The sequence below is a fragment of the Diceros bicornis genome, chromosome 23, assembly GCF_020826845.1.
Source record: "Diceros bicornis minor isolate mBicDic1 chromosome 23, mDicBic1.mat.cur, whole genome shotgun sequence".
Lineage (NCBI taxonomy): Eukaryota > Metazoa > Chordata > Mammalia > Perissodactyla > Rhinocerotidae > Diceros > Diceros bicornis.
The window spans coordinates 43,558,891-43,572,273 of NC_080762.1; the positions used below are offsets into that span (position 1 = coordinate 43,558,891).

General features: G+C 42.4%; 1 protein-coding gene across 1 annotated transcript in view; it reads left to right on the forward strand.

Moving 5' to 3' along the window:
* Positions 1-5,456: 5,456 nt before the first annotated feature.
* The window catches only part of GABRR1 (gamma-aminobutyric acid type A receptor subunit rho1), a 30,415-nt gene continuing 22,488 nt past the window's right edge, over positions 5,457-13,383 (forward strand). The window contains exon 1 of the mRNA XM_058566646.1: positions 5,457-5,849. Within this exon, the coding sequence (XP_058422629.1) occupies positions 5,728-5,849 (122 nt within the window). The 5' untranslated portion in view covers positions 5,457-5,727. The remainder of the gene's footprint in view (positions 5,850-13,383) is intronic.

Consider the following 13,383-nt stretch of genomic DNA (forward strand, 5'->3'; position numbering starts at 1 on the left):
TCCTGATTAGTCTAAGCCAATCAGAGCACGTTTTTCCCTGGTAAAGGTAAGTGGTCCAGGGGTGGACTTATGACCTTTCTTGGCCCAGTCAGACTGAAGAGAAGGGCTTATCTTCCATGCTCTGGGAAGAGGTTTTCCCCTTTTCTCTCCCACTGGATAAGAGTGAGGAAAATTGTTGCTGTTGGCAGCCATATTGCAACCATGAGTAAGACAGCCAGAGGAAAAACGGACGCATGAAAGAATGAGGGAAGGAAAGAACATGGGTTTTTGATGACACAACTAAATCAAACAACCCTCTAGTTGGGTTTCTTGTTTTGTGAGATAATACATTTCTGTTTAAGCCAGCTTAAGTCAACCTCTATTTTTTTGCAGATACAGTACCTATATGGATTGATGGACTCCTTTCAGTCTTGCCAAGGCCAGACAGTGGTCTTCAGTCCACTGGGTGGGCTGAAATAGTGGTTGAGAACCACTACTTTTGACTACTTTTCATTTTAAACTATCTATTGATTTTCCATGGGTTACTTGTGGAGGATGTTGTTGTGTATTGTTTCTGTGATACTATTCTTTTGATTGACACAGCACTTTACAGGTATTTATTATTTATGTCTCATCCTAGATGGATCTATAACTCAGAGGGATTATCTCCAAGTGAGACCTTGCAGTAGAGCAAGTCAAAACACGTCCAAAGTCACCCAAGACGTCCATGACTGAGCTGAAAATACTGTGTACTTCATACGTACTCCTCGGATTTCTAGTTCTAACCTGATGAAGGGAAAAATTCAAGTCATCTAAAAAGAGAAAACCATGGTAGTTTTGAAAAATAGAAATCTTTAGTGCTGCCTTCCTTTGTTCTCTTTTTCAAGGGCGGGGGATTATATATATGTTTTGTCTTACTGACTCCTCGTTGCTAGTTCATGTTCATAACCTCTAATTGATTTAAACTAAAAACCACATTTAAAAACCCTCTTGTGGCTCCTGGTGGAAAGAGCTTGCCGAGGAAGGAAGTAGTGTTGCCTCACAGGAAGGAGACCAGGGTGCCCAATGTCCCAAGGATTTTAACCAAGTGTTTGAGGGATTGTTCAGAAAATCACCAGGTAATTGGTCTAAGCATTCATGAAATATTTCTTATTTGACCACAATTATGAGAAATTAACAAAAAGGAATGCAATTTTTCAACCAACACTATACAAAGTCTTGTGCTGGGTGCTGGTGCGATAAAAAGATGAGTAAGATACAGCGATGACATTTATATTGTCCTTAGAGAAAGAAGACTAATGCGAAGCAAGTAGCCAATCATTTTAGGCTGCAGATAATTAAATGCTAAAGTTGCACGGTACAGAATAAGTGCTATCAGCACACAGAGATGGAGAGCTCAAGATGAGCTATTATGGTCAGGAGAGGCTATTTTATGGAGCAGATGAGCTACACAGGATGGCTTGGGTTTGGATGAACTCTCAAGGTGAGAAAATTGGGGCAATTATGATACTGTTTAAAAATTAAGTCAATGTTAATCAGAAATAATTTTTATTTCAAACACTGTTGTTGAAATTTTTCCTAAAATGTATTAATACATGAGCATCTGAAATTGTTTTCTTTATTTTAGAATACTTCAAAATTAAACAGAAAAAAATTTAAATGTATTTGCACATTTTCTTCCCTAGGAAATAAAAGCATTGGACATTTAATAGGTTCATTTATTCATTCACTAAATATTTATTGAACACCTACTGTGAGCCAGCTAAGGTTCTAAGTGATGAGCAAAACAGATATGCCTCACTGATGGTTGAAATCTTAGTCGAGAAGATCAACAACAAACAAGTAGTTAGAAATGCTTTAAAGGAAAAGAACAGGTACAAAATCTGCTTAGGGAGGGCAGTCAGGGAGGGCTTCTCTGGATAGGTAATGTTCAACTGAGACAAAGAATGAGAGGAGCAAGCCCTGCGAAGTGGGGAGAGAGCTTCAGGCAGATCCCCAGGCTGAGTTTGAGGTACCCAAGAGTATTAGCCAGGATTCTCCAGAAACAGAACCAGTAGGATACAGATCTACTATCTATCTATCTATTATCTCCCTCTCTCTCTCTCTCTCTCGCTAATCTATCTATCTATCTATCTATCTATCTATCATCTATCTATCTATCTATCTATCTATCTATCTATCTATCATCATCATCATCTACCTCCTACTTTATTTCAAGGGATTGGCTTACATGATCTTGGGGGTTGGAAAGTCCAAAATCTGTAGGACAGGCTGGTAAACTGGAACTCTCAGGCAGCAGCTGGTGCTGTAGACTTAAGGCGGAATTTCTTCTTCCAAGAATCCTCAGTTTTGCTCTTAAGGCCTTTCAACCGATTGGATGAGGCCTAACCACATTGTCGAGGGTGATCTCCTTTACTTTATGTCAACTGATTGTAGAAATGAACCACATCTACAAAATACCTTCCTAGTAAGACCTAGATTAGTGTTTGATTAAATAACTGGCTACTATGGCCTTGCAAGAGGACACATAAAACTGACCATTACAGCAGGAAACCATTACATCTAGCACTGTGTCTGGAGCATGGTGAGATGGGGGAAAGAAACCAGATAAACTTGGGAAGCTGGGCAGGGGTCTCAAGGCCAGCATGCAGGGTTTAGCTTTTATTCAAAGTGCATCAGGCAACTCCAGAAATGTATTAGCAGGGGTGGAGAGTTCATTCACCATATAGGCAAAAATCCATATTTTATTGTTTTTTATATCCACTGACAATCAGTGGGATCCAAATTTAAAAAATAAATGACTCTGGCTGCTCTGTGGAGAATAACATAGGGAGTGCATTAGTCAGGGTCCAGTCAAGAGGCAGAAACCACACCAGCAATTTGAACAGGGAACATTTAATATGAGGAGTTGTTAACTAGCTACAAGGTGGTTAACCGTAAAAAAGTGTAGAAGACTCTAAGGTATACACAGGTAGCAACTGCAGAGAGCAGCTTCTCAGGCTGAGGGAAAGGTAAGCAAGGAAGGAACTTAGAAACTTAGAGGAGGTCCTGCAAGTCTGAGATTCAGACTCTGATGAGAAGGTGTGGCTACTGCGGGAACAAGCTGCCTGCCTCTGGTGGCAAGAAGAAACTTGCTGGGGGCTGCTCACTTGTACCATGAGAACCTCAGCTGCTTTGAGGGAACACTGCAGGTACCAGCTACACTCTGCACCCCTTGCTGCCACCTTAAAAAACAAAAACAAGAATAACATTCCCGTCTCTCTCCTCTAGCCTTGCAGATTCTGTCCAGCACCCTCTTTTGGCAGAGCCTAGCATCACGTTGGCTGGCAAAGACAAAATGTGGTTTGCAGAGTCTGGCTCTAGTATCACAAAGTAGGGCAAAGGAAGGTGAGCTTGGGGCTGAGAGGCAATAAATTGATAACTGGCAGGAGGACAAGGATGGACATGGGGGGCTGGTTAGGAAGCTATTGCAGTGGTCCAGGGAAGACTTGATGGGGCCTAGATGAGCGTGGTGGCAGTGCAGTTGGAGAAGTGGACTCATTCAAGTTATCTCTTGGGCATAGGCACTCAAAAAATGTTAGTTTGCCTCCTTAATCATTCATAAGAAGAGAATATTGAAAATAAGAAAATTCTACAGTATGATTCAGGTTCTTGACATTCCAGAAATAATTCCAAACATGAAGTCTTAGTAGCAGTATTCACTAATTCATTTATTTATGTAGTGAAAGAAATCAAGAAGACATATTAAATGGAGAGATATTCCATGTTCATGGATAGGAAGGCTCAATATTGTTAAGATGTCAGTTATTCCCAATTTGATCTATAGATTCAACGTAATCTCAATCAAAATCTAAGCAAGTTATTTTATGGATATTGAAAAACTGATTCCAAAGTTTATATAGAAAGGCGAAAGACCAGACTATCCAACACAACATTGAAAGAGAAGAAGAAAGTTGGAAGACTGATGCTACCTGACTTTAAGACTTACTATAAAGCTATAGTAACCAAGACAGTGTGGTATTGGTAAAAGAGTAGACAATAGATCAGTGGAACAGAATAGAGAGCCCAGAAATAGACCCACACAAATGTAATCAACTGATCTTTGACAAAAGAGCAAAGGCCATTTAATGGAGAAAGGATAGTCTTTTCAACAAATGGTGCTGGAACAATTGGACATCCACATGCCAAAAAAAAAAAAAAAAAGAATCTAGACATAGATATCTATTCATGCAACAAATATTTACTGATTTCTACTATTCCATACCTACAGGCAACCCTTGTTCTTTAAAATGGCTTGCTGCACCTAGTTAAATGAGCGTCATTCTCAACTATGACATTCCAGGCAAGACCTTGATTGCATAATTGATTCTTCCAACTAAAGGGGAGCGGAATACAATATCCTAAAATATGCCACTTTGGCATATTGATTATTTTGAATTAAATTTACAGCCAGTGCAAGGACACTCTGACCCTCCTTTGTCCCTCTGAAAGCAGGAAATAAATCTCTCATGTGAAAGGTACCCTCCCTGTTCCAGGAGGGTAGAAGGCACTCTTATCACCAGAGATAGGGAATTTAGGACTGAGAAGACTGTATAAACAAACCTTGTTATTTCTTCACTAGTTTACTACCCTAAGCCCAAACCTCTTTGTCTTTTCTATTCTTCATGAATTTACTGTTTCTTTGTCTAAAAATATAAAACCTTCCTGCTTTGGTTACTTCTTTGAGTCTCATAGTTTTATGGGCCTCCCATACATACAAAATCAAATTTGTTTTTCTCCTGTTAATCTGTCTTATGTCAATTTAATTGTTAGACCAGCCAAAGAACCTAGAAGGGAAGAAGGGAAACTTTTTCCACCCCTTCACAGGAGCCTATCAGGCAGATTGCCTAGCTAGTGCTGATTAGGCAACGCCTGATTGACTGGTTTAAGATTCCATTTCTGGGACAGACAAAACTAATTAGGTCTTGGTTTAGTGAAGTGGGGCTTAGAATAACTGACTCCATTTTGGGCCTATTGTTATATTTTTAACAATGGATAACGCAAACTAAATGGTTATTGCTAATTTATTACTGATATTCTTCAAACGTGAAACGTCTAATGAAGTTCGTAATATGAATAATACAACTGACAAAGAAATTTAGTTTTCTGTGCAAAACAAAGACAAAAAAAGCCTCTTCGCCAACCTCAGCCATATTGACAACCCACCCAGGTAGGAAGCCCTGAGGTTCCATGGATTCAGCCACAGGAAGGAGAGGGGGCAGAGAAATGTCCAAATCTAGCCCTCAGCTAAAGCAAATAATAATGGCTTGAAGCTTAAAATAGATCCAAGGAGGAGCTCATTAATAGGCACACAAAGCAATTCAGCACCCCTGGCATTTCTTATTCTGGAAATTGCTTTGGTCAGTTTTTACTGCCTTCTATTCATCAGAGGAGAAAATACAAACCTTTAGTAACATGGTCATCACATCTGACAATGAACTAATTTAGACCAGCCAAAATAATTGTTTGACAGGGACACAGGACTTCAACCTCAGTTCAGAAAATCCCTGACATCTGACGTAGGAGGATTTATAGGTTTAGTGGAAATTGCTTTCTCCTGCTCTCCAGATTACATACTGTGGGTTGATTTTTTTTGCGTGAGTAAACATCCTTCTAATAATGAACAGACCAATAATGTCCTAAGAGAGAAAAAGAACATCCTTTTCCTCTTTGCTGTTTCCTGAGGGAACTGTTTGGATTTGGAAACCCATGTTGGCTGTCCAGAATATGAAAGTTGGCATCTTCCTTTTGTGGTGGGGATGGGTTTTGGCCGCTGAAAGCAGAGTGCACTGGAAACAAAGAGAAGTACCCGAGATGTCTAAGAAAGGCAGGTGAGTGGACTTCCAGGGATGGGGGACTTAGGGAAAGAAGGTGTGCAGAGCAAGCTTATGATATTATTCTGGAATCATTTCCAGTATGTGGTGTTTTCTGTGGATGCCTTTTTCCTCCTTTCCTTTTGTTCTCCTGTCTCCGCTTTTTTTGGAAGTTAAAATTATGTTTTCTTTTTAAATCATGCTAGATCAGATACAGTGTTATCATTATGTATTCCTAAATCTCTTATGAATTGCCCTAGGTGAAAGACAGATTCTGGAAAAAAGAATATAAGCACTTTTTAAAAATAATTGAGGACAATTATTTGATATCTGCATCCTAGTTTGGAACAAATCTGCGAATTGTCAAGCAACCAATGGGACCTCTAATTAGTGAGAATGATTCTGTTAGCTCTAATTATTTCTGCTAGATTTGTGGGTCTTGTTTAAAATCTTTTAAAAGAAAACAAAGCAGCTTTCTTTAGGCTGTATGGCTAGAAGGATCTTAGATTGTCCCCTACTAGTAAATTGGGAAGGTGCAGGGATGGACCTGCCTGCAGACCAGCCGTTTTCACGTTGCCAGCACCGTACGTGCTGCTCTGGCCGTACCAAGCCGGCGAGGAGGGAGCTTAGACAGAGCCAGACTGTCCCTCCGGCAGGCGGACTCACTCAGGCGGCTCCGATGACAGCACTGGTTAATGTAAGTGCACGCCTACACACTTGCTTGCCTGACATTCATCAATAAAATAGGATATTTGGAGAAAGCCTAATGCAGCTCTCCCTCTCTACCGATGAGGAAATGGAGGCAGTAAGGGCATTCTTGACTCTCGGTTCTTTATCAATCTTAGGTCCAAATTGAGCTTCATCTTTCTTTATCTCTGGACGTGAATATGAATAGAGGTTGGAGATACCAATTAATATGAAAGGAAATCCAGCTTTCTGGAGTTGGGGACTAGTGAGAGGGCTGGGTGTCCAGCTCTTCAGTGCCCTGCTCCTGGGTTTGAGAAAGCCCTCCACACACGGTCTCCTGAACAGCCAGCTATGGCTCACAGTACTCATTTCCAGCTGTTTTAGCAACATCAGAAGTCTAGGAGCTGAAACATCCAGTGGTCGTGGCGAGTCCTGGGCACTGAGAGAGGCTGCTGTGCATAAGCCATATGCCCTGCTTCTGTCCTGGGCAAACAACGGAATTTGTGGAGTGGTGTAGCCATTGAGATTATTTGAACCAAATGTGCTCTTGAGGATTAAAAGCAACAATAGCAACAAACCTTATTGGTTGTCATCAAAAACTTCTCACCTTCTTTCCTAAGCCAGAATTAAGAGTGGCGATCTGTTGGTAAATACCAATGATGAGGAGAAGTCCCAGAGAGTGGAATAGATTTCCTTTAAAAAAATTACTTAAAAAAAAATTACTTAAAAGAACTTCCATTTTTTTATTCTGAAAGACATATATGACCATTATTTAAATTTTTAAAAAATGGGAAAAAAGTTTTAAAAACACATAAAAATCACCCATAGTCCCCAAACCCTGAAATAACCTTATTAACTTTTTTGTGTATTTTCTTCCAGTCTTTTTTTTCTAAGCATATATTGAATATTAGCTAGTTTGGGATTATGCTATGCATATAGTTTTGTAATCTTAGTGTATTTGATATGATTTTGTCTGTATGTTTACTTATTTAAAGTCTATATTATTGTTATTTGAATGGCTGCATTATAATGCATAATACACATAATGTACCACCAACTCTGTGGTTTCCTCTATGTTATGGACATTTAGTTGCTTCCTTTATTATTATAAACATTATGCATGAATATCTTTGTACACAAGAATAGTTGTCTACATACTATTTACTTAAGATAGACTCCTGGAAGTGTGCTGGGTCAAATGGCCTGAGAACATTTAAAGATCCAGATATATTTGGCAGAATTGCTTTCCAGAATGGTGGACCTAACTTATACACCCATCAGCCAGGTTAAGTTTTATGTTTATGTAGCCTAAACTTTTAAAGACTTCACTTAATTTCATCCAGACTCTAAACTCATAAGCTGCTGGTAATTTGTATTTAGGCTTCTTTTCATGGTTTATACTCATAAAATGGGAAGCAAGGTGAATACATGCGTGCAACAGGGGTGAGGCACGACCCTGAAAGTGAATGCCTTCTTAAATTTTGCACCCCACTTGCCTCACTGTAGTCTCTGAGGCAAATAATTCATGTGTTTTTCCCAAGATCTCCATGGGGGGCACATCCAGGTGGGACCCTCCTTCACAAATCACACTGGGTAAAGTTGAGAATGCCAGGGCGTTGGGCAATGACTCTAGATTGAATCAATACTTATGGCCTCTCTGTCCTCCCTGAAAGAATGGAGACATAACCCTTCCACACCACAGGCCCCTGGACAAATGCCAGCTCATGCTCTGGGGGTGTAAACTGAACCTATCAGAAGCCGGAAGTACCATTATCATACTGGCTTTGCCACGCGACAGAAGTCAAACTTATTCTGAAAGCAAAGAGTATCTGAATAGTTTCAGCTGATTTCCATTGTGGAGAGATCACACTGGTGGCAGTATGGTGGAAGAAAGGGAAGGATACTAGAGGGGAGACAGAGAAAGTAATCCAGAGTCTATACCTTAGACCAGAAGACAGATGGTGAAAGCCTGAACTAGGATATTAGTGGAATGAACAGGGATGGGGGAGATGGATCTGAGAGTTTTAAGGAGCTAGAATTGTCAGAATTAGATTGGGTGAAAGTCTAGCAGGTATGTGGATGCATGACTGGATAGAAGGTGGTGACAGGGAAAGGAGATCAGGAGGAGGAGTAGGTTTGGGGGAAAAGATGATGAGTTCAGTATGAGCATGAGACCTGGATGTGTTTGCAAGATACCAAGAGGTACAAGTTATTCAGTCGGCAGGAAGGCCATAGGTCTGCAGCTCAGGAGGGAAATTGGGGCTGGAGATGTAGCTTTAAAGGGAGTCCTCATAGGTGATGGTGGACGAGGTGAACTAAAGACAGCAGGTAGCATGAAATAAGAACAAGATCAAGGAGAGAACCTTGGGGAAGGGCAACATTTAAGGAGAGGGTAGAGGAAGAGGATGTGGTGAAGGAAGCTGAGAATGAAGGACCAGAGAAATGGGTGTACAACTGGAATAGAGAGGTGTCAAAGATGCTAAGAGAGCATTTATTTGACGGTTATCAAATGCGTGTTATAGGGCCCGCACCACACTGGGCAATGGATGCCTCATCAATGACTGAATCAGATACAGACTTTGCCTTCAGGAGGCTTACAGACTAGAGAGGCGCTCCAGGGAGGTTCAAGCGTTTCCAGGAGGAGAGAGTCATCAGTAGGGTCAGATCATACACAGGTCAAAATCAGTTAGGTAGAGGGCTGAGAAGTGAGCTCAGATACAGCAGCTAAGAGCCATTAACGACCTCAGCAAGAAGAGACAAGTGGCGGTGGGTTGAAGAGAAGAAAATGGAGTGACTATCGATAACTCATAAGAAAATTGGCTGTGAACAGAAAGAATAGGACTGGGTGAAGGTGAGATGGAGAGAAAGGCAAGAGCTCTTAGGCTACCAGAGACTTCATCGGGTCCAAATGATGAAGGGTGGAAGCCAGGAGAAAGGCAGTAATGATGCGTGAGATGTTGTTGTCAAATCCCCCTCCTGACAAAAAGAGAGCCATTGGGTTATGGACTGGGTCTCTGATTGCCCTAAACACTTTGGAATTTGATTTTCTCTTATGTTAGCAGTGTTCTCTCTTCATCTTGTCCCTTCGTTCTCCAGACAGTTTGCTTGAACTTTTGAATTTCCACTTTTGTACTTCTAGTTCTTGTCTAACTGTGACCGGCTGCTCATCCCTACAGTTTCCCAAGGCCTCTTCTTGTGCTGCTCCCTATGCTCAAGACAGTCTTCTCTTTCCTCTTTCTCTGGCTCAGTTCTTGTCCTCCTCCAATATGTAGCAGAGATGTCACCTTCTCTGAGGAGCCTTCCTTGGCTCTCCTCCACGTCCTGCCTCTCAATCCTCAATTAGGTGACTTACTTCTGAGCTTCCACAGCCCCGTATTTATCCTTCTCAGAGGACAAATCACTCAGCATTTTCACATCTTCCTTGTCCGTCTCAGTTTCTAGAGAATGGGCCCCTTGAGGACTGTTTAGTCTGCTCGGGCTGCCAGGACAAAATACCTGACTGGGTGGCTTAAACGATAGACATTTATTTTCTCCCAGATCTGGACACTAGAAGTCCATGATGAAGGTGCTGGAAAATTTGGGTTTTGGTGAAGGCTTTCTTCCTGGCTCATAGACCTTCACACTGTGTCCTCAAATGGGCTTTCCCCTGTGCTCAAGGGCAGGAGTGGGAGGGATGTCTGATGTCTCTTCTTCTTATAAGGACACCAGTCCTATTGGATCAGGGCCCCATCCTCATGACCTCATTTAACCTTAATTACCTCTCTACAGACCCTGTCTCCAACTGTAGTCACAGTGGGGGTTAGGGCTTCAACATATGAATTTGGGGGGACATAGTTCAGTTTATAACAAGGGTTCAACATTTATCCTTGTCTCCCCAAGTTCCAGTACAACATCTGATACGTGATAGATGCTCACTATGCCTCTGAACATTTTAGACTCTCAATAAAAGTCTTTTGAGTGGAATTCCCATCGCTAATTAAATATATCAGCTGTTAAGAAAAACAAAAACAAACAAATAAGCAAACGAAGAGTATGTTTGTCAAGGAGACAGCCTGCAATGCATTTTGGAATGTGAAGTTGCTGAGTGAACTTAGAGAAGTTCGCTGGCCCCCATCTCTAGCCTCTCACCTGGGAAATGGAGCAGGAGACCAGGCCTAGAACGGGGGTAGCAAAGGGCCCACAGGGGGGTCGCGATGGCACAGTAATCACAAGTTACAGCCACTCGTTTGAAGTTAGATTTCTTTAATGAGGCAGCTTAAGGGATTGGAAGAGGCTCAGATCGGGTACCAGTCAGACTTCACGTGAATCCCAGGGCGGCCACAAACTAGCTGTAAACCTTGGGCAGGTTACTTGATCTCTCTGTGCCTCAGTTTCCTATAAAAGGGGGAATAATACTGACTTTACAGGATCGCTATAAGGATTAAGCAAGAAGATGTTAGTTTGAACCACATGAAATGACTGACATGCAAGTGTGTTTGACCTACAAAAATATTTTCAAATGGTTCAGCCTGAACTTTGCACCCATCAAGAAAACTTTCTGTGCTCATTTTATGATGGTGAGAGGAGGGCACTGGAAGTAGAGAAACGAAGGATGTGGAACTCGGAGGGTATGTTGCCTGACCCTGGCACAAGTTTTGTACCTTTTGGGGCCTTTCTCTTCTCATCTTTAAAATGAGGGGATTTCTAAGGTCTTTGAAATTCTGACATTCCGTGGAAATTAGTTGATTAACGTCTGTCACCTGCACTAAACTGTCAGCACTTCAAGGGAAGGAGGAAGGTCAATTTTTCTCACCATCGCCTCCCAAGCCCTGGGCACAGTGCCTGGAGCCTAGTGTGGCCAATACATGGAATTTATGTTCAGACATATGTACAGGGGAAAAGGATGATCTAGGTGATTTTACCTGAGAAGCAGGTGAACCAACATGCTCTTGCTGTGCCCTTTTGTCCCCCCGGGAGAGCAAGAGCAGGCCAGGCCTGTGTGTTAGGGACCCACCAAGTTGGTGGGAACAGGAGTCAGTCACGGTGGCAAGACGAAGGCTTGATCAGATGACCCTGAGATAGTCCCACCCACACCACACACAGACCCTGCTGTCTTTTAGTTCCAAGCAACTTAGGTCTCCCACAGGTGTGCAGACCTCAGGGGTCAAGGAGTATTCACACTCTGCATTAGTCAGTGTTCTCCAGAGAAATAGAACAATAGGATGTGTTCAATATGTATCTATCTATCTATATGATGTCACATATATATTGTGTAACATGTAATAGTGTAAAATATATTGTGTTTATAGAGAGAGAGACAGACAGAGAGAAGGGGGAGGAGGATTTATTTATTTTAAAGAATTGGCTCTCGTGATTGTGGGGGCTACCAAGTCTGAAATTACCAGGACAGGCTAGCGGGCTGGAACTTCCAGCAGGAGTTGACGTTGCAGCTCGAGTCTGAAGGTAATCTGGGGGCAGAGAGGACCTCAGTATTTTCTCTTAAGGCCTTCAACTGGATGAGTTACCCACATTATGAAGGGTAATCTGCTTTATTTAATGTCTATCAACCTAAACGTTAATCACATTTAAAAAAATACCTTCACAGCAACATCCAGGCTGGTGTTTAACCGAAAACTGGGTACCATGGCCTAGCCAAGCTGACGTGTAAAATTACCCGTCACATTCTTAGAAGCAACGGTTTGAAAAACAGGTTATTGGCTACCCAAAAATTCACTTACTAAGGAATCATAGGAAATGAGCTATTTATACCAGAGAAAAAATACAGAATACTTACTCATTATTTGGAGAAATGCACAGCCTCTATAGCAATTCAAGAAACGCAATATAAATAACATTATGGTAACATCCTTACGAAAAATAAAAATTAAATGCACACACACACACACACACACACACTCACTCACACACATCTTGTGCTGGTGGATCTATGTGGAAACCAAAACCATGTTTGTGGGGCTCTGTCAGTGGACTGACCCTTTCCACATCGCCATCCACCAACAGGACTAGAGCTGTAAAGTACCGTTAGCATCTTAGGGAGGATGCCTTCTGGAATAGACTTGAAAGATCTCGAAGCTACCCCGTGGCTCAATCCCTTATTTCCCAGCAGAGGAAGCAGACTTGGAGAGAGAAATGTGTCCAGTTCCCCCATCAGTCAGAAAGGCTAGGGCCCAAGGCAGCGTGCCGGCTTGTTAACCGCCAAGGTCCTCCCTGCTGCACCAGGGCATTGCCTCGAGGAACCGTACAGAAGAGCAGTGTGCACGAATGTGGCAGCAGCATTACTCACGGTGGAAAAACTAGAGGCTGGCCCCATGTTCAGCCTTAGGTACACAGCAGAGCAGACTCAGCTGGTCTGGCCCGGGTCCCCTCTCCGTCCTCCCTTCTGTCATCTCACCAGCTCGGCCACGTTGGTCTTGCTGCAACTTGAACACGTGGAGCAAGTCCTACCTCATGGCCTCTGTCCTTGCCTGGAGCAATCTTCCAGCATCAGCAGGTCATTCTCTCAGCTTCTTCAGGCCTCTGCTTGATTGTCACCCTCTCAGGGAAGTGTCCCCTGGCCACTACATAAAACAACTACCTCAGCACCCACTCCCTAAACTTTCACCCTGCTTACCATCATAGCCCTGAATTTACGTTCCATAAGCTATGACGGGGCCCTAGATGTGTCCATCAGGATTTCTTTTGAGGGTTTAGCTTGGGCACGAACAGTTACAGGCAACTCCAAAGCTCCTAAGCCGGAAGGGATGGTGGCGGGAAGACAGGCTCCAAACAGTAAGAAGGCCTGGCTTTGGGACTGGGCATTGCCACATTCTAGCTTCGTGACTTTGGACAAGTCACTAGACATCCTCAAGTCTGTTTCTTCTTTAGA